The following is a 26,552-nucleotide window of genomic DNA, read 5'->3' on the forward strand; positions in this document are numbered from 1 at the left end:
ATAAATTCCATCGAAAAATGCAAAAAGGTTTATGACTTAAATGACACAATTGAAAATTCAGAATTGAATTTGTACAAGTGCAATAGATTTACTACTTTTTTGGTGATTTCCCCGTCTTTGGGATCCATGGTTCCTTCATGGTATTAGAAATTTTCTAATCCATAAAGTGGCAAGTGGAGAAGATACTCACATAACTAATTCATCTTGTCAAGCTAATAATACCACTTTTAAACTTCAGATATATGATGATGTTTTTCCAAAAAAAATTCAGTAGTTTATAACAAATGTTTGCCTCCTTATTCTGAATGAGTCTGAGGCTAGCTCTTTAGTATGAGTTTAACACTAGTGGTTTTAGACCAAACTAAGTGGAGGAACATCAAAACCATCGGCATAATTTTGGTTGAGATCTTATTGCTTTAATTTTGTTTAGTCGATAGATCTAAACACTAATTAAAAATGTGAAGCTCAATAGGGTGTTTCGGAACTTTCCTGTTCCAATTATGCCCTTCGCCATTTGCACCCTTTGATGTCCCGAAGATTGCGTCCTTTAATATCATGATAGAAAGTCTCTCTTAGTTCAAATATATCAATCAACATTCAAATCCTTTACATGTGAAACAACACAACTCTTACTCATATCCTCACACGTAAAGGAACACAACTCTTACAATCCAAATATATATTTTTCAAACTAAGCATGAAAGTAACATGTATCAGAATTTAAGAATCATAATTATTATGAAAGAAACAACTATTAGTATCCAAATATATTTATCAAACTAAGCATCAGTAACATGATTCATAATTAAAGAGTCATCATTGTATAATCCTCATGACGCTTTGGTCCGAAAGAATTTTGGACTGAAATTGAAGAAGTCCCACCCTCTTTTCTTCCTAGGCTTCAGTGTATGGTAGAGGCGAGGCCAATAGACGGATTTGACCATTTTTACGTACAAGGGAGACTGTATGTATAAGAAAAAACAAATAGGGATGGCAGCCAGCGCGGTCATTAGCATGTAAATCCATTTAAATCTTTCGCTGAGGATGATCGTAAGAGCAGAGCTAAACGCCACCAACGTAAAGGCCAAAGAGAGGAAGAGAGAAAAGATGCCCATTATCATCTTTCTTGGAAGCGAGTGGAGAATATCTTCGAATGTGTAGCATGGAGTAACAATGGTCAAGAACATCAGAGTGGCTGTAACAGAGGAGAAGAGAGCGAGAGTGTCTGCAAATGCGAATATCATGAGTGAGTCCTTCTTTAGAAAAATTGGGATCCCCGTATTGTTGTCGTAGCCCCCAGGAACTGTAAAAAGTGCAGTGATTGCTACTGTAATAATGAGAGTTGCAATGAGGCTACAAGATGATGATGTATTCTTAATCCACTCTCCTGCCTCTTTAAGCAAATCTTGACGCTGCTCTACAAAAATTTCCCAGTATGTTTTCCCTCCCCTTTCTTTCGTTTCTACCAATTTCAGACTTCTAAAAGAAGGATCACCCGTATCTTCCAGTACCTTCAGAAAAATAAAGGATGCCTATCAATGTAAACGTAAATTAAAAAGAACAAAAGTACGGCAATTAAATAAGGTGAACCGACCTTAAATTTCAGAGTTTTAAAAGAAGGATGACTCCTATCTTCCAGTGCCTTAAGAAAAATAACCAACACCTATCAATTTTATTTCAGATAAAAAGAGCACGAAAGGGTGACAAACAAATAAAATGATCAAACCTTGAAACCAAGTTCCTTCGCAAAAGAAAAGCTGCTCCAGAACATCTGCTAATACACATCTTGGTGACCATTCTACTACTGCCTCCATCAGTTCGCGGTTCGTAAAAATGTCATCACTCAGTTTTGGAATTCTGTTGTATGCGTTCACTAGTCTAAATAACTCAACTTGTCGTCCCTTCACAACTTCTTTCATCAATTCTTTTGGGAAATTGTTGTCCCACATTAACTCTGGAAAATAGTCGAGACATAATTCGACAATTTCACGGGTTCCGCGAGAGGCAGAGTCAAGGATAATGCCTGAAGTCAATAAAAACTTGACTTTTTCCGAGGAATTCATATTTTGATTGTTCAGAACAAGTTCTTCTGCAAACTCTCGTGAGCATTTGTGTCTAAACTTTGATTCTCCAATCCTTTTGATGAAAGGTACTGCATGTAACATCAGATAAACATTTTTTCCACAATGAGGAATCAAAAGGGTAAAGAGGCTATCGCATTTCAGCCAGGTTCTCATTTACATATAGTAGTTGAGAAGAAAATCGTGGATTCAAGAAAGCAAACTACATGCGGCTTAAAAATCAAAATGCATGCATTGTCGGATAGATGGATCTATCCACGAATGCACCCAATGTCATGAGAAAAAAAAGAGTTCCTTTCTTTCTTTATGAAAAATGGGTAGATTCAGCGATTGATCAATAAATCTGTTTTCGATTGATAATTTTACAGATTCACCTCATGAATACTTATTTTTAGACTTTGAATTAAATCAAGTTGTATGATAATATAAGAATCAAGAGCCGGTCGATATTAGTAAAACCATGATCTCATAGTAATATTCTGAAAATGTCAATTTTAAACTTTAAGTTTCGAGATCTCTAGCTATGGATAAAATAAGGCGCCTTTGATGTAGAAACCATGGCAGGTTTGAATACCTGGTTTAGTGGCATGATTCCAGTGATGTCCTGAACCACTTAAGAGCTGGTTAGACCACCACGAAGAGGAGAGAAGTGTTGGAGAAATCTTCGTGAAGTGTTTTGAAGTTGACAAAACGTTTCCATCAGTCTAGTCTGAAGGTCAGCAGACTCTGTTAGTTAAAGTCTGAAGACTTCCGGACTGCCAGACTCAAGACTCAAAGTCTATCCTCATTGACAGTCTCTAATCCGTTGAAGAAAGGTTATCCAGAATCGGATGTTTTGTTCAGGATTTAACCTTATCATATGGAGAAGATCTCGTGGTTGGAGAAGACGTATAAGAATCCTTTGATTGATCAAGATTGATTCAATGACTGAAGATTCGATGATTGTCTAAATATTATTGGAAGGTTCTACTTATGGAAACCAAGATCCTGATTGTATGGGCGAACACGATTGATTGATGAGCTATCAACACGTTCCTTTAATAGCTCGAACAATCTTCCTAATTGATTCCGTCCAACGGGTAGATTGGAGGAATTCCTTTGGTAAGTGCCAACGGGTATGATGGCATAAAGGAGTATATAAGGAAGATGTTCTTAGTTGTTCGAGGTATGCGCGATAGAAGAATTCCAAAGTCTGAAGCTCCTATTTGTTTAGATAAATCTCTTGAGCAAATACTTGTATACAAAAGAGAGTCTATATTTGTGAGAGACCTTGAGGAGGTGTGGTAAAACATCTACACTTTGTGGAATCAAGGCAAAGCTGTGCTGTAACTTCTCTTTTAATCATAGTGAAATCCAGCCGGTGGGCTGTCAGTGCGGAAGAGTGGACGTAGGCTTGGAATAAGCCGAACCACTATAAATCCTGTGTTCAATTTTCTCTTCCTCACTCTCTCTACCTCAATCGTATTTCATTTTGTTAATTAAGAGAGAATTTACTTTCCATCATATGTTAAAAATTGCTTTCGTATATCGATAAAGTGTTTAGGCACCTATTCACCCCCCTCTAGGTACTCATACTAGCAATATCAATTGGTATCAGAGCCCGTTTACTCACTTTGTTTGAAGTGTTTTACTTTAGAGTTAAAGATCCATGGCTAGTATGCTAGCACCGGGGCGATGGAAGGGCAAGCAATACCCAGACCACCCTACTTTGATGGAAAGGATTACAACATCCGGAAGAACAAGATGAAAGCTTTCCTTCGATCAAAGGATCCTCGGAATGGGACGTTGTAGAAAAGGAATTACTCCTACCACTGCATCAGTCTCGAAAGAGGAAAAGAAAGCGAAGAAACCAGCGGAATGTCTCGGGGAAGAAATAATCAAGAGACGACACTCGATGCAAAAGCAATTTACTCCTTATATTGTGCTTTATCACCAACTGAATATAATAGAATATCTTCTTGTGGTACAGCAAAAGAAGTTTGGGACAAATTGCATATCACCTATGAAGGAACAGTCGAGTGAAGGAAACAAGAATCAACATTCTTCTCGGTCAATATGAAGCCTTGAGAATGAAACCGGGAGAATCAATATCGACATGTTTAGTCGTTTTACGAGATATTGTGAATGGTCTTGAAAATCAAGGTCAACCAACTTCTGATCCCATGAAGGTAAACAAGCTACTGCGTGGACTCTCCGAGGATTGGAATCACATAAAGACTTCGATAAGAGAGACGCAGAGAATCATGCCACTATCCGTCGACGAGCCGATTGGAACTCTTCAGTCTATGAAGTGGAAAGGATCAATGAAGATGAAGATCCAAAAGGTAAGAAATCCATTGCATTAAAATCAAATGATGATTCGATGTTGCAGATTCTGAAGATGATATGGACGATGAGGAGCTTGCTCTCATGATAAGAAGATTCAGAAAACTGAATAGAAAAGGAAGAAGGTTCAACTCAAAGAAACAAAGCTTTCAAAGACAGAGACCAAGTCTATTGATGATGAGGAACCAAATAAAGATGTAGTCTGCTTTGAATGCAAGAAAAAGGGACACATCGGGCCTAACTGTCCTCTTCGAAGAAGAAGAGAGGAAAAGCTGAAAAATTTCGAAAAGCTCTCAAAGCCGAAACACGGGAGGTAACCGAGTGTGAAGAAAGTGATAATGAATATGCCAATCTATGTCTGATGGCACAATCAGACTCAGACTCTGGATCAGACTTAGGATCAGACTCAGACAGTGAATTTGAGGCAAGTGATTTTAAAATTCCTGTTAAAGTTTCTAAATATATTGATGAACTATGCTTTAGTCTTAAGACTTCTCTCAAAAGAATTTCCGAACTGAAAAAAGAAAACTCAGCTCTAAAACAAAAGGAAAATGTTTTAGCAGAAAGAGTTAAAAGTCTAGACTTGTCTGTTTCCAATCTTAAAGAAAATGAAGATAATCTTTTAAAAGAAAATGTTTTTTTAAAAAACAGACTTATCAAATATATCAAAGAAATTTTCTATAGGGTCTGAAAAACTTGAGAAAATTCTTTCAAAGACAAAGACCTTACTTCAATAAGTCCGGTCTAGGTATGACAGAAGAAACAATTCCCTTGATTGATTTTCCTAAAGTAAAAGAAAGAATTAAGAAAAGACTCTCGAGTGAGGTTTACAAAAATCACTTCAAGAAAGTTTTTGTAAAACCGTAGGTAGAAATGCTCTCGGATGTTCTAAGTGCTTGATCCGGATCACTTTGAAAAAGAGTGTCCTATGGTATGGAAAAACCTGTTAAGAAAGTATGGGCTAATATTGTTTATATTACTAACACCAAAGGACCCAAGAAAATTTGGGTACCAAAGAAAGCTTGAGACTTTATTTTAAATGCAGGTCTCCGTCAAGAAACAGGTAAAGTGGTATCTTGACAGTGGATGCTCAAGACACATGACAGGAGACTCAAATTGCTTCATAAAGCTTGTTCAAGTAAATGATGGAAAATTTTCATTTGGAGGAAACAGCAAAGGAAGTATTGTGGGATTTGGAACCGTGAAAATTGGAACTCTCACAATAAGTAATGTTTCCTTAGTGGAAGGACTCATTACAATCTTCTCAGCATTAGTCAATTGTGTGAGACTGGTTTCAAGATCTTCTTTCAAGAAGGAACATGTTCTGGAATCGGCAAAGACTCTACCAGTCTTTCATGGGTCGAAGACATGGAAATATCTATCTTCGGATGTGAAACCAAATGAATCGCAATGCCTTATCTCAATTCAAGACGAAGCAAGCTTATGGCACAAAAAGCTTGGTCATGTCAACATGAAGCAATTAGCCAAAATCTCTTCAAAATAGCTTGTTCGAGGATTACCCAGATTGCCATACCAAAAGACTGATTCATGCACTCCATGTATTCTGGGAAAGCAAGTAAGAAATTCTTTTAAGCCAATTAATTATGTCTCTACTAATCATGTACTACGGTTGCTGCATATGGATCTCTTCGGACCAACCAGAACTCAAAGTATTGGGGGTAAGAAGTATTGCCTAGTAATTGTTGATGATTACTCCCGTTTACTTGGGTATATTTCCTTGCAAGTAAGTCTGAAACCTTTTCATATTTTGAAAAATTTGCTAAAATGGTTCAAAATGAAAAAGGATGTGTTATATCTAGTATAAGAACAGATCATGGAGGTGAATTTGAAAATCAAGATTTTACAAAATTCTGTGATGAATCGGGCCGTAAGCATGTGTTTTCCTCTCCATATACTCCTCAGCAAAATGGAGTTGTGGAAAGAAAGAACAGATCTCTTCAAGAAATGGCTAGAACTCTTTTAATTGAAAGTAAAATTTCTTCTCGATTTTAAATCGTTTGTTTCAACAGCATGCTATATCATCAATAGAGTCTTCTTAAGATCTATTCTTCAGAAAACCCCTTATGAGTTATTCAAAGAAAAGAAGCCTATTATTTCATACTTTCATGTATTCGGTTGCAAATGTTTTATATTGAAAAATGCAAAAGATCAAGTTGGTAAGTTTGAAGAAAGATCGGATGAAGGTATCTTCCTTGGATATTCTACATCAAGCAAAGCCTACAGAGTCTATAATAAGAAGAGCCGCATTTGTGGAGGAGTCAATGAATGTCAAATTTCAAGACTCAACACAAGATGAATCAAGTCGACTCATCAAGAAGAGTCCGAACCCGCTCCCCACCCTCCAAAGTCTACAACTCAAGAAGCATCTCGGACTGAAAACGGAAAACCGGCTTCAAGATGTTCGTGAAGATCCAAACAAAGAAAGAGATCATCAACCGGACAGATCAACGAGTAACTGGAAGCATAAGTCCAGTCATCCCAAAGATCTTATAATCGGCGAAATTAATGAAGGAATTCGCACCATATCCAAAAGGCGAGAAGAGTCTAGTGCTATGGCACTCGTTTCTGAAACTGAACCAAAGAGCATAGAAGAAGCTTTATCTGATGAAAGTTGGATTGAAGCTATGCAAGAAGAGCTCAGACAGTTCAGCATAAATGATGTCTGGGAATTGACATCCAAACCAAAAGGTAAAACTGCTATTGGAGCTAAATGGGTTTTCAAAAACAAGATGAACGAGAAAGGAAAAGTCGTACCAAATAAAGCAAGACTCGTGGCCAAGGGATATACGCAAGAAGAAGGAATAGACTATGATGAGACTTATGCTCCAGTGGCAAGGTTAGAAGCTATTCGACTATTACTTGCGTTTGCTTGTTATAAGAATTTCAGGTTATTCCAAATGGACGTTAAAAGCGCCTTCCTAAATGGATTTATCCATGAGGAAGTTTATGTGGAACAACCACCTGGGTTTGAAGACCCAAAGAAGCCAGACTCGGTCTTGGATCGAAAAAGGCTTTGTATGGTTTAAAGTAAGCACCTCGGGCTTGGTACGACAGATTAAGTAAGTTCCTAATACAAAATGGTTTTGTCAAAGGTAAAGTAGATACGACTTTATTTATCAAGAAGGAAAACAAAAGTTTCTTACTTGTTCAAATATATGTGGATGACATTATTTTCGGATCCTCTAATGAGAATCAGGCAAGAAATTTTCTAAGTCTATGCGGGATGAATTTGAAATGAGTATGATGGGAGAACTAACATTCTTTCTTGGTCTTCAAGTAAAACAATTGGAGGAAGGAACTTTTATTTATCAAGAAAAATATGCTAATGATCTTGTCAAAAAGTTTGACGGAAAAGTGCAAAAAGGTCGACATTCCAATGTCAAGTTCTTTAAAGATAGACAAAGATGAAGAAGGGAAGAAAGTTGATCAAAAGCTGTACAGAGCATTATTGGATCTCTTCTTTATCTTCGCCTCGTAGACCTGATATTTTGTTGAGTGTTTGCATCTGTGCTAGGTTTCAATCAAATCCTAGAGAATCTCATCTCAGTGCTACGAAACGTATCATTAAATATGTGGCTTCATCATCAAGCATCGGCCTTTGGTATCCTAAGAAGGGAGACTTTAATCTTCGGGGATAGACGCAGATCCGGCCGGTTGCGAGTTGATAGAAAGAGCACTTCGGGGAACTTGCCAATTGCTTGGAAGCAGTGAGTGTCTTGGTTTTCAAGGAAACAAAGCGCCGTGTCTCTTTCAACAACGAAGCGAGTATGTAGCTCTTGGAAGCTACCGTTCGCAAATTCTATGGATAAAACAACAGCTAAGAGACTTTGAAATTGAAGACTCATGCACGGAGATTAATTGCGACAACACTAGCGCTATCAACCTCACCAAAATCCAATTCTCCACTCAAGAGCAAAGCATATAGAGATTCGACATCACTTTATAAGAGACCATGTTCAAAATGGGGATGTTTCAATTCAATTTGTTGACTCAAAAGAATCAACGGCGGATATATTCACAAAGCCTTTGGAGAAAAATCAATTTGAGTCTATACGCTCCAGACTCAACATTTTGAGGTATGAGGATATCAAAGTCTAAAGACTTTCAGACTCAGGCTTACAAGACTTTATCTACAGTCTTGGCTCGACCGTCAGACTGTAAGTCTTTCTCTCTCCAATCTTATCTTGAAAAGGTACGATCATCAGGCTATGTTTAAATTGTTGCTATATTTAATTAACGTAAATATTGCATCGATTCATTTTCAAAAGGGAAGTTATTTTTGAAATAACTATATTTGCGGATAAAGACAGTTATTTTGAAAAGGCATATTTTTATTTCCTTTGTGACGGTTCGTTTACTCTTCTTTTTAACCGATTGTGCACTGTTGATTTCTCTTCATTTTTCTATTCACTTTTCTCTCAAAAACCCTAGAAAGCATTGATCCTCAATTCCCGTTTGTCTTCTTCGCTCAATCTTCAAAAAGTTGTCATCTTTTTCTGGGAAAGTCAAGCAAGGAATCTTCCAAACACTGAGAAATATGTCATCTTCACGAAAGTCCTCAAGAATCGCAAGCAGGGGACCACAAAGAATGAGTGAGGGGCCTACGCACTTCGATCTTACTGAAGATGAAGTTACTCCAGATCAGCAACCGAGCCCACAACATTCTCAGCAGCGTCAGTCTTCTCCATCTAGTCCTCAAGGCGGTGTTCATCAGCATCAAGAAGAAATCATCGAGGATGCAGACCCCGTAAGAGTTCAAAAGCCCGCTTTTATTTACAAGCTATATCGTGCCTTAAAAGGAATTCGCACTCCTTTGAACTATGTTGATGAGTTTCTTAGAGACAAAGGATATAGGAACGAATATATCTTTCTACGAAAAATGGAAAGTTTGGGAATCGCTCGTAAAGGGGTGGCTGAGGAAACCCTTGCGAATATCCCAAGTGATCCTTGTGACTGGGGACCGAATCCTGTAGATGGGAATGACGATGACAATTTGTTTAGTCTATTTCAATCGAAAATGGGTATTGCGGCTGAAATTCAAGGAAAAAGGGGAGATTTGTTCAGATCAAAGGAACAAAAGGATCTGCGTACTCAAAATTGCTGAAGCGTGGGGTAATAAACCTAGGAGTGTGGACTTTGATTTTCTAGATGATGTGAAAGTGAACTTGAGGGAAAAGTTCAGTTATCTTCAACTTGAAAAGTTTTGCTCTAACTCAACTGAGGCTTATGCTGAATTGACTGCATATTTCTATTCAAATCTTAGCTTTTTGGATGCGAATAGATTCTCCTTGATGTTAAAGAACAAGACTATGTTGTGGATATGAATATCTTTGGCGAGATGTGTTAGAAGTTGAGAGGCGAGATATCAACCAATCAAAGTTTCCATTGCTGGGGCCACACTTGAACGGTGAAGGACAGGAGAACGGATGAAAAGATCACCTACTCACGGATGAATGCATTCAACATCTTGCTTCACAAGATTGTGATCAATTGCCTTCGGCCGAAATCAACTTCCAAGCGATGTTTCAAGCTCGAGGCAAAGTTGATGTATGCCATCCTCTGGTGGTAAGTTTTCTCTTCCTCATACTGTTATGTTTCACATGTATAGAGCTGATGAAGGACGAGAGGTCAACTCCCTTACCCAAGCCTTGTTACGAAGTTATTCGGACATCGAATATTCAGCCTCCGCAAATCTTTTGTGTTCGATCATGCGATCATATGGTGGTAGGACTGAAAATGGTGACCAAAATGCGTCTGAAGGAACTGAGCAATGAATTGGAGAAATTCAAGGAGAAGACTCCTGCCAAATCTCATCAACTCTCTTCTGCTGCTAAGAGAAAAAGGGAAGGAGCCCATGGCTACTTCATCAAAGAGAAGAAGAGCTCTCCTCGTTGAGGATGAAGATGATGACGAAGACATCACCATCTCTGCAATGGCCTTGAAGAATTTAGGTCGTCTGTTCCACGAAAGAATCGGAACAAAAGACGAAAGAAGCGAGAGGAGAAGGAAGAAGAAGAAAGAGAAGCGAGAGGAGAAGGAAGAAGAAGAAAGAGAAGCGAGCAAGAAGCGAGAGGAAGAAAGACTCGAAGAAGAAAGAAGAGAAGAAGGAGAACCCGAGGAAATCTCTTCTCCACTCGTAGGCATGGAAACGGGGGAGATCGGGAGAAAGGAATGACGTCTTGATATCCTGATGCAAGTGAAGGAGTCAGTCGCTCGCCTGCAGACCCAAAAGATGTTTATGCATCTCAATTTCCAGAGGAAGGTCATGAAGTGTCATCGCCAAATCTGCAAGATTATGCTGATCTTCCATCTTCTACAGATCGAGCTGAAGCAAGTACTCAGACTGACAATGGAGCAAATTTTCGCAGAATCATGGATACTCTCTTGGAGATGAAAGGTCAGATTTATGCCTTGGGATGTGAGGTTCAAAGTTTGAAGACTGAAAGTCAAGCTTCTTCCTATTCATTGAATGATAAGATGCAAGCCCTCTCTATTCAGAATCAGGCCAATGCCAAGAGTGAGGAGGTTGTACAATTTGAAGGAAGACTTTAAAAGGTGGAAGGCATCGTTCGAGTCTATGGAAGATTTCAGCTTGTCTACGCATTCCCAAGACTTCATCTCATCCTTTTTAATGATGACAAAAAGGGGGAGAGATGCATGATTTGATCAAAAACTTTCAATCATTTTTTAACTGTTTGTTGGATTGTGTTGTTGTTTAACTGTTTTTGACAAACTGTTTTTGACAGACTTTGACTTTGTTTTGTGTCTGGATGAGATCTGAACTAGACTTGGACTTGACTGCTTCTATTAACAAGTATTGATATCTTATGGATGGTTTTATTATATACTAGACTAACCTATTTTCTGTGGTTGCAGATTCTAGTGTTAATCTTTTAGCCATTCATCTCTATAAGATATGCATATGTGTTTGAGAAATGTTTTGCGGAGTCAAAGTTATCCAAATCTGCAGGAAGGTTTTGTCACCATCAAAAAGTGGGAGATTGTTGGAGAAATCTTCGTGAAGTGTTTTGAAGTTGACAAAACGTTTCCATCGAGTCTAGTCGAAGGTCGGCGGACTCGTTAGTTAAAGTTTGAAGACTTCCGGACTGCCGGACTCAAGACTCAAAGTCTATCCTCATTGTGAGTCTCTAATCCGTTGAAGAAAGGTTATCGAGAACCGGATGTTTTGTTGATTTAACCTTATCATATGGAGAAGATCTCGTGGTTGGAGAAGACGTATAAGAATCCTTTGATTGATCAAGATTGATTCAATGACTGAAGATTCGATGATTGTCTAAATATTATTGGAAGGTTCTACTTATGGAAACCAAGATCCGATTGTATGGGCGAACAGGATTGATGGGCTATCAACACGTTCCTTTAATAGCTCGAACAATCTTCCTAATTGATTCCGTCCAACGGGTAGATTGGAGGAATTCCTTTGGTAAGTGCCAACGGGTATGATGGCATAAAGGAGTATATAAGGAAGATGTTCTTAGTTGTTCGAGTGTGCGCGATAGAAGAATTCCAAAGTCGAAGCTCCTATTTGTTTAGATAAATCTCTTGAGCAAATACTTGTATACAAAAGAGAGTCTATATTTGTGAGAGACCTTGAGGAGGTGTGGTAAAACATCTACACTGTGGAATCAAGGCAAAGCTGTGCTGTAACTTCTCTTTTAATCATAGTGAAATCCAGCCGGTGGGGCTGTCGGTGCGAAGAGTGGACGTAGGCTTGGAATAAGCCGAACCACTATAAATCCTGTGTTCAATTTTCTCTTCCTCACTCTCTCTACCTCAATCGTATTTCATTTTGTTAATTAAGAGAGAATTTACTTTCCATCATATGTTAAGAATTGCTTTCGTATATCGATAAAGTGTTTAGGCACCTATTCACCCCCCTCTAGGTACTCATACTAGCAATATCAGTAAGTACCGAGACAGAACAGAGATGAGTTATGTTGTGTTTAAGGTAATAAAATATTGAATTCAAGGTTGCATTTGAGAAGACTTGGAGAAAGTCTTTAGAAAAATATAAAGAATTTGGAGTAAAGGTGTTTTTCAAAATGTAAACTGTTTTTGATAAATTGTATTTTAAAGGCTCTTTATGAACTACTTTAAGTAAAATGGTGTTTGAAAAATTACATTTACAAAGAAGTTTTATAGTAAAAAAATTATCAAAAGAAAAATTAAAAAAATTGACCGGCAAGGGCAGCGGCTGCCGGCAACCTCCAGCGACCTTGGATCTGAGGCGGCAAGGTCGCGCGACGCCATCTCGACCTCCAACTACCTCGGATCGGGCGGCGAGGTCGCATGCATTGCGCGACAACGCCTCGACCTCTAGCAACCTAGATCTAGGGCATCGAGGTCGCGGGAGGACCTCGCCGCCCTGGATCTAGGTCGCGGTGGGGTTGTGCGACTGCACCACCCCCGGATCTGGGTCGCGGCGGCATCGCGCGACCTTGCAACCTAATCTGTGTTTCGATGAGAGAGAGAAGCGAGTGCGTTGGAGGTGGCATTTTGGTGGACCGGCCGCGTCGGTGCCGCTTGATCTAGTCGCCGCAACCCTCACTGCGCTATCACGCGACCCACCGCGCCGCGGAGGTCATCGACACCCACATTTTGGTTGCCACGACCCAGATCCGCAAGACCAGATCTGCACGTAATCTGGGTTGCTGGCGTCCTCCGCACAGTGACCCTTGTCAAAGGGTCGTGGGACCCTAGTCGGACCACCTGTCCTTCGCTGCACTGCTTGCCTTTCACCGAACCCCCTACACTTCACCGACAACTGCGCGTAGATGCTAGTCACGCAGATCTGCAGAGAGAAGCAAAAGACGAAGATGATGAACAATGGTCGGGGTAAAACCGGAAAAACATAAAATTAACGAGGACAATTTCGGAAGAAAATTTTTACTAACCCTCCAAGCCAACATGCCGAAAAAGCCCAAGGCAACCCCCAACTTACCTTAGGCTTTCAGCTTTGAGAAGTGTCTTAAAGGCGAGGGCACTCCGTTGGAGGTCGAGATGGCGTCGCGCGACCTCGCCGCCCCCGGATCCGAGGTAGTTGGAGGTCGAGATGAAATCGCGCGACCATGCTGCCTCGGATCCAGGTTGGAGGTTGCCGGCGGCCGCTGCCCTTGCCGGTCAATTTTTTAATTTTTCTTTTGATAATTTTTTTACTATAAAACTTCTTTGTAAATGTAATTTTTCAAACACCATTTTACTTAAAGTAGTTCATAAAGAGCCTTTAAAATACAATTTATCAAAAACAGTTTACATTTTGGAAAACACCTTTAACTCCAAATTCTTTATATTTTTCTAAAGACTTTCTCCAAGTCTTCTCAAATGCAACCTTGACTTCAATATGTTATTCTGACAACCCCCTCCAAGCCAGCATGCCGAAAAAGCCCAAGGCAACCCCCAACTTACTTTCTTCAATGTTAACAAAGTATAAATAGCAATTCGAACTTTCCGACATACGACCATCGCCCAAACTGAGTATCTCAAATACCTGCGCTCTCAAAAGGCCTTAGAAATAGGAGCCAAAAGACAACTCAAGAAAATACTGAAAAGAAAAAACTGCAGAATTACACAAGTCCGTCTGGTGCGGTGAAATCCCCACGCACCCCTTAGCGAGTTTGGCCTGGCTCTTTGCTTCCACTACAGACTGATTTCACAAAAAATTCTCAATCATGAATTAACTTTGTCAGATTACAATACTAGATCACAATAGCATCTTGGTATTTTCAAAAGGAATTATGCGGATGTAGCCTATCCTTAACAACTTCGCTTGCCATGGCCACATGGCAGAAACAAAACCTATAGTCACATGAGTTATATGGGTCAACCTCAAACTACACCATCTTCAGCACTTTTTTTTATGCAAAATCGATTGTTACGGTTGAAAGCACATTTGCTCTACACACTCCCATGTTTAGATTTGGAATTACCTGACCCAAGCTAGAAATTAGACGCAAACTAGGAATGTACATCGATAATTTTTTGCTTGTTCGTGCGTCAAACCAACAAATCCTATTTTCAACAAAACCAATGTCTCATTATGCAAGCCAAGCCACGAAAGAATATAATTAGAGACAATATAGCCCTCCTTTTGGATGGCAGAATTTCAAGATTGTGAACCACAATAATTATGTTTTAGAGATGCATAAGCAACAGGAGGCAATAGGTGTCATAGGTCTAACAAAGGGTGTCAAAAATATCTGATTCGAATCGAATACATTTTTTGGGTCTTTTGGATTCTGGTATTATATGATTTAGGCAATAAGTAAAGGAATTAGATAGTTTGATGGTTCGATTTGGTTCGGTTCGGGTCAAATTTCAGTTTCATCTTATTTTTTACTTGGGATACGGACGATTGGAACCCACATTTAGCTCCCTCCATTGACGCCAACAATTGCTCAAAACGTCATCATTGCCTAATCATCCACAAGGGATCATGGAGGACTCCTCGTTCTTCAATCTCGTCAATTTCATGAGGAACCCGTATATGACCGAGACATTCGTCGGCGTCTTGCTATGCGCAGTCCTGATTTGGCTCGCCGTCTTGATCGGCCTCCTCATCAGCTGGTGGGCTCCCCCGCTGGAACGGCCTTGTCTACCTCGGCCTCCGCAGCAAGTTCCTGTTCCTCCGGACCGCCCCTCCCTGCTTTGCCGCTTTGCTAGTGGGCTAATGTATGTTTGTGTAGAAGAGTTGGATTTTATGCCCGCATTTGAGCAGCTTGGGAAGGCTCGAAAAGCTGAATCGGAGTGTTGCTTGTTCAAAAGCGAACCCTCTATGTCAGGAATGAGGAAATATCGCCAAAGATGTTTTTTTTTTTTTTTGGAGCTGTTGCTGCTGTGACAAAAGGTGGGAAGGGAAGAAGGAGGAGGGAAAAAAAGAAAGAGATAAGTGTATTAAAAGTCCTAAAATTTATCATAAAAGTGCAATTGTCGCGAAAATTTTCAAATATTGCAATCAAACCATAAAACTCGTTAGCATTTTTTATTTGTTAAGTTGGATGGAGTTAATGGAAGGATTGCATTTTTTGAAAGTTTGCTCAGTTGCATTTTCGTGATAAATTTGAAGACTTAATTGCACTTTTGAAGGTTTAAAGACTCAATTACGCTTTTATGACAAATTGTAGGACCTCCATTATCAAAACATGCACACATCCCATTTGGTTCACTTCAGTTTTGGTATTATGAAAACCTGAACCAAATTGTTGACACCACTTAACAACTCATGTATGTCATTTCCCTGTTATTTATTTATTTAGTGGTCGAAAATTTCCCTTTTAGTTAATGAGCACTTTTAATGATGACAAATCGGTTATCTACAATTGATAGAAATGATCAATTGGACCTCACAGTTAATTCTGACAATAAATTTGGTACATTAACTCTCATGTCCACGAAAATCGTTTGCGGAATTGTGATTCAGCATTGGGTATCAATGTATCATACATTAACGTGGTGTCAAGTTCAGAAAAAAATATTATAGGTTTGACAAATTGCAATTTATCATCGTTAATTCCACATCACAATTTATCAGTCCCTGCTTATACTTGCTACTTTATTTTGGTCCCAAGACTACGAGCATATGGGACTTTCCCTTTTTTCCCCGTCATTGACGTTTAGATTAAGATGAGTTGGGACCCAAAATTACGTCGATGATAGAGGGTGCGAGTTCCATTATAGGAGAAACGTAACTCCGATGGCATTGGAGTTGAGCTCTTTGTGATTATTATTTTATTTTCACGATGGCTCACTTAGGACGCTATCCAGCCACTGTGATGATGATACGAATATGGAAGAAAGCATACAAGCCTAAAATAAAGATTTGTGATTTTGTCAGTTGGAGTTATTAATAACAGAGGTTTGATCTTGAATTTCGAACAAAAATGAGGAGCCACCGTGAGGCGCCATGGAGGCGCCTCATAACATTCTTAACCAAAACATGGCTACTTAAAGTATCAAAATTAGTCAATAAGAGTACAAACAAACTACGTGTTTAAAAATCTATTTCATAACTCATTTTCCGATAACACGAATATTGATCCACACATTCAACACGTGCTAAACCTAAACCAAATCAGAATGATTTCGGTAACAACCGCACATGATAGATTTGATGCCAAGTTGCTTTTATTTTTTATTTGATCTTATAATATAAGTTAATTGAATTGTTTTTAAACTTTGTTTATTAAAAGCATCAGGAAAAATTTCACCCTCATTTTTTCAAATAAAGGCCCAAAGTAAACATTATATCAAATAAGGATTTAAAGTAGTCAAATCATCTCAAATGAGAACTTTTGGCTAGCCAATGACTATTCCGACCATCGGAGAAGTGGTATTTTAGTAAAAAAATTATGTTATTTTTTTTCCTTTGTTTGTTTTTTCTTTTTTTCTTTTTCCTCTTCCCTCCCCCGGCCATTACCATGCCTCATCAATGGCCGGCGAATCACCAGCCTTAGGTGAGGGATGCCCTTGCCAACGCTGACAAGGGCAACCCTTGCCTGAGTTTAATGACCTCTGCCATAGTTAGCAAAGGGAAGAGGGGAAAATAAAATAAAAGGAAAAGACAACAATGCCCTTTGGCCAACAAGGTTAGGCCTTTCTATGATATTTATATGATTACTTCAAGCTTTTATTTAAAACAAGTTTTACTTCATGTCTTTATTTGAGAAAACGATGACATTTCGGGTCCTTATTTGAAATAATGTCTACTTTATATCCTTATTTGAGAAATGAGAGTACTCTAGGCCCTTATTTGGAATTTTTTTCAAAGAATCATGAATCATTATTTCTCTTGTATATATATCTGGACCTCTACCAATGAATGCCATCAAATTCTTTTCTGCTGTCGTTTGTCTATATAGTATCAAAACTCGATAAGAGCACGCAGAACTCTTCCCTACAGGCTACGCCAATGGTTGCTGCTGCCAAATATCCTTTTCCCTTAAATCTCAACGGGTAAAGTTTGTCATATTAAAGCTAATGACAACAACTATCTTCTCTGGGAGACTCGAGTATTGTCCCTAGTTGAAACTCAACATATTCAAGGTTTCCTACTAGCAAAGAGCTGCTCCTCCACCAAAACTTGATCGAGAGAACGGCTGATCTTGCCGAATCTTAGGTCATCATTAGCCTCTGTGAAGAAGTTCTTGGACTTGTGGTAGGGCTTAAGACAGCTTCATAGGTATGGAAGGCTCTAGCGGAGCATTACACTCAAAACTCTATCGCTCTGGAATTTGACCTCCTTGCAGAATTGCAACTTATTGAAAGAGGGACTAAATCCTTAGCTGTCTATCTTAGAGGATTCAAGATCATCTGTAATCAGTTTAAGTGCCGTTGGTCAACCTATTTTAGATGCAAATGAAGTTTTCAGTTTGCTCGAAAGGCCTTGGAAACAACCACGCGCCTTTTGTAACACCCTGGGTCTCTACTGTACACATATTGTCCGCTTTGGACACTAAGTCCTCATAGTTTTGTTTTTCTCAGGGCAGCCCATAATACCCCAAGAAAATGCGTATTGCAGGGGCAGAGGCGTGGACGCACCACCATCTCTCTCCCAAGCCAATATATTGTCCTCTTTGGTACATACGCTCTCCATAAGAGTCGCAAAACCTCCCTCAAGGTTTTGTTTCCTCCTCCCACAGGCTCAGAACGTGTATGTACCAAAGAGGACAATATATTGGCTTGGGAGAGGGATGGCGGTGTGTCCACACCTCTATCCTTGCAATATGCGTTTTCTTGGGGTAGTATGGGCTGTCCTGAGAGAAATAAAACCGTGAGGACTTAGTGTCCAAAGTAGACAATATGTGTACAGTGGAGACCCAGGGTATTACAAGTGGTATCAGAGCTGACTCCCGACCGCATGTGGGGCTACAGCGAGGACGCTGTGCTTCTAAGGGGTGGAGAATGTGACGACCCAGACCCGGGGCAGTACGGAGGGATAGACTAAGATCGCCTCGGTAGTACGCGGGTGAGGAGAGTGTGATGGCCCGAGCAGTGGTGCGTGGGGAGGAGGGATGGCAGTACATTCGCGCCTCACGTGCGCAAGGAAGGGGTCCATCTCTTATCCCACATCGCCTAGAGAGGGAGGTCTGGGCTACCTTATAAGGCAATGAGCTCTCTAATTGTACATACGCGTTTTCTTGGGGTAGTATGGGCTGCCCTAAGAGGAATAAAACCGTGAGAGCTTCAAAGCTATAAGCAACGTGGCAACGTGAAAACAGAAGCATGACAGACGAGGTCTTCCTATTGGATTGTAATCACGCACCATAAAAAACAATGTTATATCTATCAACAAACAATGTTATTTCTGTCAAATTAGAAAAAGCGCTATATTGTCATTTCATTCCTCTGATTTCAATGTTCCCATTTTTTGGACAAGATACATTGTAATATATGGGGACCAACCCAGTTTCTTTGTCACAAGACTTTTGGTATTATGTGGTGTTTATTGATGATTTTTCACCAATTTTGTTGGTTATACCCACTGAAGAGGAAAATTTGATTGTTTTAAAATATTTTGTCATTTCCAAAATTTGTGGAAAATCAGTTCGAGCGAAAAAATCAAGATTTATAAATCAGGTGGAGGCAGAGAATTTCTAGTTGTAGTCTACTTGAATACACTTGATAGATGCAGCCAAAGTTAGAGACCCGAGGTCAACATAAATAATTCTCTGTCTTGACAAGAAAAGGTACGCTCCACGTACCATTCTTAAACAAAAGATGGTTGCTTAAAATCATAACAAGCAAGCGCCAGCCAGAGAATGTTTTTGAAGGAACTGTAGAATACCTTGTGTGTAATTCTCAGTAATCTTCAGGAAAGATTCTTGGGTCAAGAATAGAAGCACTACACTTGTGTCTACGAGGGCTATTACAGAAATGAGTTTATCATATTTGGAACGTATGGCTTGATCAAGACGTTTCTTGAACTACCACTTCGGATACTCTGGGTGTTTGGATCTTTTTGGGATTCTTGGATATTCTGGGATTCGTGAGAGAAGAAATAGAGACCATCACTTGGTTCTTCTAAATCATCGGGTTGATTAGACTCAACATCATTATTTCCGAGAATGTTTCGATGATGCAGATGGTTTTATCAATGGTCCATCTTCAAGAGAGAAAATAGATTCAAGGTCGCCTTCTTCAAGAGAGATGACCGTCCTTTTTTCAACAGCATTCACAAGATTCATTCTGCTCTTCTTTGCCTAATGGCAATTTTCCTATTGGCAATTTTTGGTGAAATGCCCTTTGCGTCAACAAATAAGAGATTTGACTTCTTCTCTTTTTTTTCCCCTGTTGCTGCTACTTCTTTCTTACTTACTCTTCCTGAGAAATTTTCATTCGCCTCTTTTCTCCATTTAGAAGAGTACTTCTTCAAATCTCTCTTTCTTATTTAAGCAATCACAAGACAAATTCTTATGACCACATATGATTTCAAGCCCAACTTTTTGCAAGCTTTATCAAGAGCTTTGTTGTTTTCTATAAATTCTTTTAATGCCTTCTTACGTAGGTGTTGCTCATCAAGAGCAGCATGAACACCTTGTTGGATTTCCCCATGTGATGCTTCAAGGGTTCTTCTAATTTAGCTCTGGAAGAATTTGTCTACCAAATTAGCAATTTGCTTTGATAGGAAGACAAGAAACCGGGTTTCAAAGCTATATCTCCGCCTAGAGCATAGTAAAGCTTCATTTCTTTAAAGTGCCTGTCAAAGTCCTTCCTTTTAATTCGAGCAGCAATTTCTTTCGAAGAACTACGTTCTCTTTTGTTCTAGGAGGTCTTCTGAGCTGCCCATGAAATATAGATAAAGAATCTGTTTAACTTGGTTAAAATCCTAGGCCGGAAAAGTATTCTGGTCAACTAGTGGAAGGTTCATCCATCAATCTAGTAGACTACCCATAAATCTGCTAACAAATTCCAAAAGTATGTCAAAAGTGATTGATTTCTAGATTTAACAATAAGGCATTCATCCAGGCACAGAACTCTTGCAATGATCCAAGCCATTAGTGATATGGAAGACATCAAGGGCCAATGAAAGCATAGAGGTGATGGGGCCACCGAAATTGGACTGTGTTGGTTATGGATCATTTCTTCCTTGCAGATCTTCATCTTCTTCCCTCATCATGAAACTGATTGGGAGGATAGCTTCTGCTTCTGAGTGTTATAATTATGGTTAATAGATTAACAAAAACCAACAAATTAAGATACGTCTTTTCTGTTCACATATCTATTGAATTCATGAATTTCCTAGATTCATATATCTTTTAATTCATATATTTATTGAATTTATGTGTCTCTAGATTCATGAATCTCTTGGATTCATTGGATTCACGTATCTCTTGATTCATGAATTTCTTAGATACATGCGTCTATTCATGTATCTCTTCTGTTCATGAACTTTAAAACTCTATAAATAGATAAGAGCATAGAGCTTCAACAGAAGGTTTTTCGTTAGAACAATTCGAGACTACGATTCCAAAAGAGATGAAATACTACTCTACTCTTCTTATTTTTTTTGGATGTGCTGGTTCAATTGAACGATTTGACTGAGTCATGTTTGCATAGTGTTAATCCAAACAGGTTCGATGTGTTGTATCTTGGGAGGCATAATTTGTGAATCTGCGGAACACTATTGGTAGGAACTAATCCCCTTAAAGAGATTTAGATATCCATACATCATCTCCAATTTTATGTTATTTTTCTAGTGATATCTTATTTTCTTCATCTCCAAGGTTTGTAAGTTTACATAAAAAGAAAGATATTATAAAGCTATTATTGTCTTCTTTACATTGATGTTCTAATTGCAACAAACAGTTTGCTTTCTTTGGATTATATTCCAATAGTCTTAAGGCGATTAGTTCGCTCATTGTTTGTTGTTCTTGTCAGATTATTAAGATGGCTGAAAATAGTCAAGTGCTCTTCAATGTCCAGAATGCTTCAGGAGATGTTCCTATGGTCGAATCGACCGTTGCTATGGAAGATGTTCAACCCTCAAGGTTTGAATTTGTACAACCAATGCTACGGGCCCTTAGGCCAACACCAATTTTGGTGGTGCGGGTACAAGTCATATGATTTGTATGCCCGGACTGTTTTTCAGAACAATATAGACCAAATGGCTTTTGGCTCAATTTCTAGAAGGATAGTTCAACGAACCTTGTCTAATACCTCTAGTTATAGCTAATGAGAAACATGAGAAATTCACCGGAGTGGACTTTAAACAGTGGCATCAGAAGATGTTCTTCTATCTGACCATGCTAAATCTAACGAAGTATTTATCAGAGGTGTGCCCAATAATTAGTCTAGCTGAGCACGATGTCATGACGTTCAGTGCATTGGAGGCTTGGAAGCATGGGGACTTCTTATACTGAAATTATATTATTAACTGTTTAGTGAATTCTCTATATAATGCTTATTGTAATTTGAATTTGCTAAATAGTTATTGGAGTCCTAATTGCTCGTTCAAGAAGGCAATAAAAGAAAAAGAGAAAATGATCTTGAACAACGACACCTCTCTTATGTCATGGTGGTTGGTGCTAATTTGTTGATCAGTCCACGTATGTGCAATGAAATGATGAGATCATACAAATGGAAAAAGATCTGATTAAGCATGGAAAAAGAAAAGTTTGGAAATCCACCCCGAAAATGATACATTTGACACGGCAGAACTCGTTGAATTTCCTACTTTGGTCCACTGTATGGGCCACAGATGTTGGTCCTTTTCACGTAAAATATGTATGGCCCAAGCAAGATTGAAGTTGGTCATTTTGTGTAAGCGTGGCCCAAATAAGATCTGGAGATAATCCATCTTTGGTAGCACTTTCGCTCAAACACGCCTAAAATTACATTCTAATGTCAATCCAAATTACGGCCATGGAGGCCGTTGGCCTCGCGCTACAACAGAGACCTTCATGCACACGAACGGCCACCTTGATCTCCATGGCCTAGGGCATGAGAGAGAGAGAGAGAGAGAGAGAGAGATGAGCGGAGTGGAGGAGATCAAGTGGCCAGGATGTTGGCGACCACGACAGCTTGTGGTGGTGACAGACGAGCAGAACAACTCTAATGGCCGGGACATTTGGGTCGGGGAGGAGGAAGAAGAAGAAGTACGGCAGTTACACCACAGATGTATGGGAACTTGGGAAGAACGAGGAAAATAAAATTAGATGATAAATCTCAGTCATGTGAACAAGTTATATGCTTTTAAAAGATTCAGGAGCTCTTCTAAAACCAGTTTGACGTTTTTCAACGTGACGAACCACATTATAATTCCTGCACTACGGAGTTTCTTCCGCCGTCGTTAGCTCCTGGAAGTTGGAGTGGATACCAAGAGAGAGGAACAAAGCTGCTCATGAACTTCTTCACTGCCCTTTTCTTGATTCTTGCCCGGTTTGTTTGCCTGAAACTGTTTCTGAGACCATCAGGAGGAGGCTCCCGCTGTATTCCTTAGAATAGGTTGTAATTTGAGTTTTCGGCAATGGCATTATGTCTTTGTTATTCTGGTAAATAAGACGTAAATTTGCGCCCTTAATGTAGAGGATCTCGATTCTACATATGCTACAGGTAGTAGCGTGTACGTTTGGTGGTTATGCATGGGAAGAAAGTGTATAGTTTTGTTTTTCTCCGTGAGAAGAAAGTTGGTAGTTATTTCGAGGATGTGAGGGTTTCATGGAAGTAACTACTCGTCAACAAACAAAAATAATCTAAATTCCAAAGTTTTATGAACTGGATTTATGGTGTTTGAAGGCTAAAAGGCAATCCCTTATATAAGGCTGAGGTAGCCGTATATTTATGGGATAGCAAATCTGTCTCAAGGGGACAATTATGAAAAAAGTCCTAAACACATTACACTTGTACTAATTTAGTTCTAAATAGTTCAATTGTATCAATTGAGTGCTAAACCTTTTTACATTTTACTAATTAAGTCTATTAGGTCAATTTTGGATGGAAATTACTAATATAAATGATGGCCATGCTATGTGATCCAGTCGGTGGTGAGCTGGGTATTTTTTAATAATTTTTTTGTTCTCTTTTCTCTACTCTTTTTTTTTTTAGAGTGAGGACCAACTAGCATTCATTGAGGATCGCAATGCCCTCATAGGCTGCTCTAGGTGAGGGCTCATGGGCCCTCGCTATGGCCGGCGAGGGTGTGGTGGCCCTCGCTTGATGCCCTCTCTAGCCATGGTGAGGGCACATGGCCCCTCTCTTGTGGCTGGCAAAAGTTGGTCAATGACCTTTGTTTGGCCCTTAATCCAAAAAAAGAAAGTAAAGAAAAGAAAAGGAAAGAACAAATAAAAAATTATTAAATAATAGTTATGCAAGATAAGAGGGCTAGTGGCCATGTTAATGATTTTTGACCAAAATTTGCCATATAAATTCCATTGAAAAAATGCAAAAATGTTTAGAACTTAAATGACACAACTGAAAATTCAAAATTGAATTGATACAAGTGCAATAAATTGACAACTTTTTTGGTGATTTCCCCGTCTCTGGGATCCATGGTTCCTTCATGGTATTAGAAATTTTCTATTCCATAAAGTGGCAAGTGGAGAAGATACTCACATAACTAGTTCATCTTGTCAAGCTAATAATACCACTCTTAAACTTCAGATATATGATGATGTTTTTCCAAGAAAAAATCAGTAGTTTATAACGAATGTTCGCCTCCTTATTCAGAATGAGTTTGAGGCTAGCTCTTTTGTATGAGTTTAACACTAGTGGTTTTAGATGAAACTAAGTGGAGGAATATCAAAACCATCAGCATAATATTGGTTGAGATCTTATTGCTTTAATTTTGTTTGTCGATAGATCTAAACACTAATTAAAAATGTGAAGCTCAAGAGGGTGTTTCGGAACTTTCCTGTTCCAATTATGCCCTTCGCCATTTGCACCCTTTGATATCCCGAAGATTGTTTCCTTTAATGTCATGGTAGAAAGTCTCTCGTAGTTCAAATATATCAATCAAAATTCAAGTCCTTTACATGTGAAACAACACAACTCTTACTCATATCTTCACACGTAAAGGAACATAACTATTACTATCCAAATATATTTTTCAAACTAAGCACGAAAGTAACATGCATCAGAACTTAAGAATCATAATTATTATGAAAGAAACAACTATTACTATCCAAATATATTTATCAAACTAAGCATCAGTAACATGATCGAAAATTAAAGTCATCATTGCATAATCCTCATGACGCTTTGATCCGAAAGAATTTTGGACTGAAATTGAAGAAGTCCCACCCTCTTTTCTTCCTAGGCTTCAGTGGATGGTAGAGGCGAGGCCGATAAATGGATTCGACCATTTCCAAGTACAAGGGAAACTGTACGTATAATAAAAAACAAACAGGGATGGTAACCAGCTAGGTTATTAGGATGTAAATCCATTTAAATCTTTCGCTGAGGATGATCGTAAGACCAGAGCCGAACGCCACCAACGTAAAGGCCAAAGAGAGGAAGAGAGACGTGATGCCCATTATCATCTTTTTTGGAAGTGAGAAGAGAATATCTTCGAATGTGTAGCATGGAATAACAATGGCCAAGAACATCACAGTGGCAGTGACAGAGGAGAAGAAAGCGAGAGCGTCTGTAATTGTGAATATCATGAATGAGTCATTCTTTAGAAAAATTGGGATCCCCGTACTGTTGTCGTAGCCCCCAGGAACTGTAAAAGCTGCTGTGATTGCTACCGTAATAATGAGAGCTGCAATGAGGCTACAAGATGATGATGTATTCTTCATCCACTTTCCTGCCTCTTTAAGCAAATCTTGACGCTGCTCTACAAAAATTTCCCAGTATGTTTTCCCTCCCCTTTCTTTCGTTTCTTCCAATTTCAGACTTCTAAAAGAAGGATCACCCCCATTTTCCGGTACCTTCAGAAAAATAAAGGATGCCTATCAATGTAAACGTAAATTAAAAAGAACAAAAGTACGGCAATTAAATAAGGTGAACCGACCTTAAATTTCAGAGTTTTAAAGGAATGATCACTCCTATCTTCCAGTGCCTTAAGAAAAATAACCAACACCTGTCAATTTAATTTCAGATAAAAAGAGCACAAAAGGGTGACAAACAAAAAAAATGATCAAACCTTGAACCACTGAAGTTCGTTCTGCAAAAGAAAAGCTGCTCCAGGAACATCTGCTGATACGCATCTAGGTGACCATTCTACTACTGCCTCCATCAGTTCGCGGTTCATAAAAATGTCATCACTCAGTTTTGGAATTCTGTTGTATGCGTTCACTAGTCTAAATAACTCAACTTGTCGTCCCTTCACAACTTCTCTCATCAATTCTTTTGGGAAATCGTTGTCCCACATTAACTCTGGATAATTGTCAAGACATAATTTGACAATTTCATGGGTTCCGCGAGATGCAGAGTCAAGGATAATGCCTGAAGTCAATAAAAACTCGACTCTTTTCGAGGATTTCATATTTTCTTTTTTTTGAACAAGTTCTTCTGCAAACTCTAGTGAGCATTCGTGTCTGAACTTTGATTCTCCAATCCTTTTGATGAAAGGTACTGCATGTAACATTAGATAAACATTTTTCCCACAATGAGGAATCAAAAGGTCTATCACATTTCAGCCAGGTTCTCATGTATCTATAGTAGTTGAGAAGAAAATCGTGGATTCAAGAAAGCAAACTACATGCGGCTTAAAAATCAAAATGCCTGCATTGTAGGATAGATGGATCTATCCACGAATGCACCCAATGTCATGAGAAAAAAATAGTTCCTTTCTTTCTTTATGAAAAATGGGTAGATTCAGCGATTGATCAATAAATCTGTTTTTGATTCATAATTTTTACAGATTCACCTAATGAATACTTATTGTTTAGACTTTGAATTGAATCAAGTTGTATCATAATATATGAATCAAGAGCCGGTCGATATTGGTAAAACAATGATCTCATAGTAATATTCTGAAAATGTCAATTTTAAACTTTGAGTTTCGAGATCTCTAGCTATGGATAAATAAGGTGCCTTTTATGTAGAAACCATGGCAGGTTTGAGTACCTGGTTTAGTGGCATGATTCCAGAGTGATGTCTTGAACCACTTATGTGCTAGTTGGACCATCACGAAGAGGAGAGAAGAATCATATCAGGAAATCAGGAATT

At 38.9% G+C, this 26,552-nt stretch overlaps 1 protein-coding gene across 1 annotated transcript; it reads right to left on the reverse strand.

Annotated features, from left to right (window-relative positions):
* Positions 1–830: 830 nt before the first annotated feature.
* On the reverse strand, positions 831–25,906 carry LOC108957467. The gene is made up of 3 exons (XM_039306862.1): positions 25,525–25,906; positions 25,393–25,440; positions 831–1,511 (listed from the first exon to the last, which is right to left on the reverse strand). Exons 1-3 carry the CDS (start codon positions 25,864–25,866, stop codon positions 831–833), a joined length of 1,071 nt encoding a protein of 356 aa, XP_039162796.1. The 5' UTR covers positions 25,867–25,906.
* Positions 25,907–26,552: the final 646 nt, after the last annotated feature.

The sequence above is a fragment of the Eucalyptus grandis genome, chromosome 2, assembly GCF_016545825.1.
Source record: "Eucalyptus grandis isolate ANBG69807.140 chromosome 2, ASM1654582v1, whole genome shotgun sequence".
NCBI classification, from domain to species: Eukaryota; Viridiplantae; Streptophyta; class Magnoliopsida; order Myrtales; family Myrtaceae; genus Eucalyptus; species Eucalyptus grandis.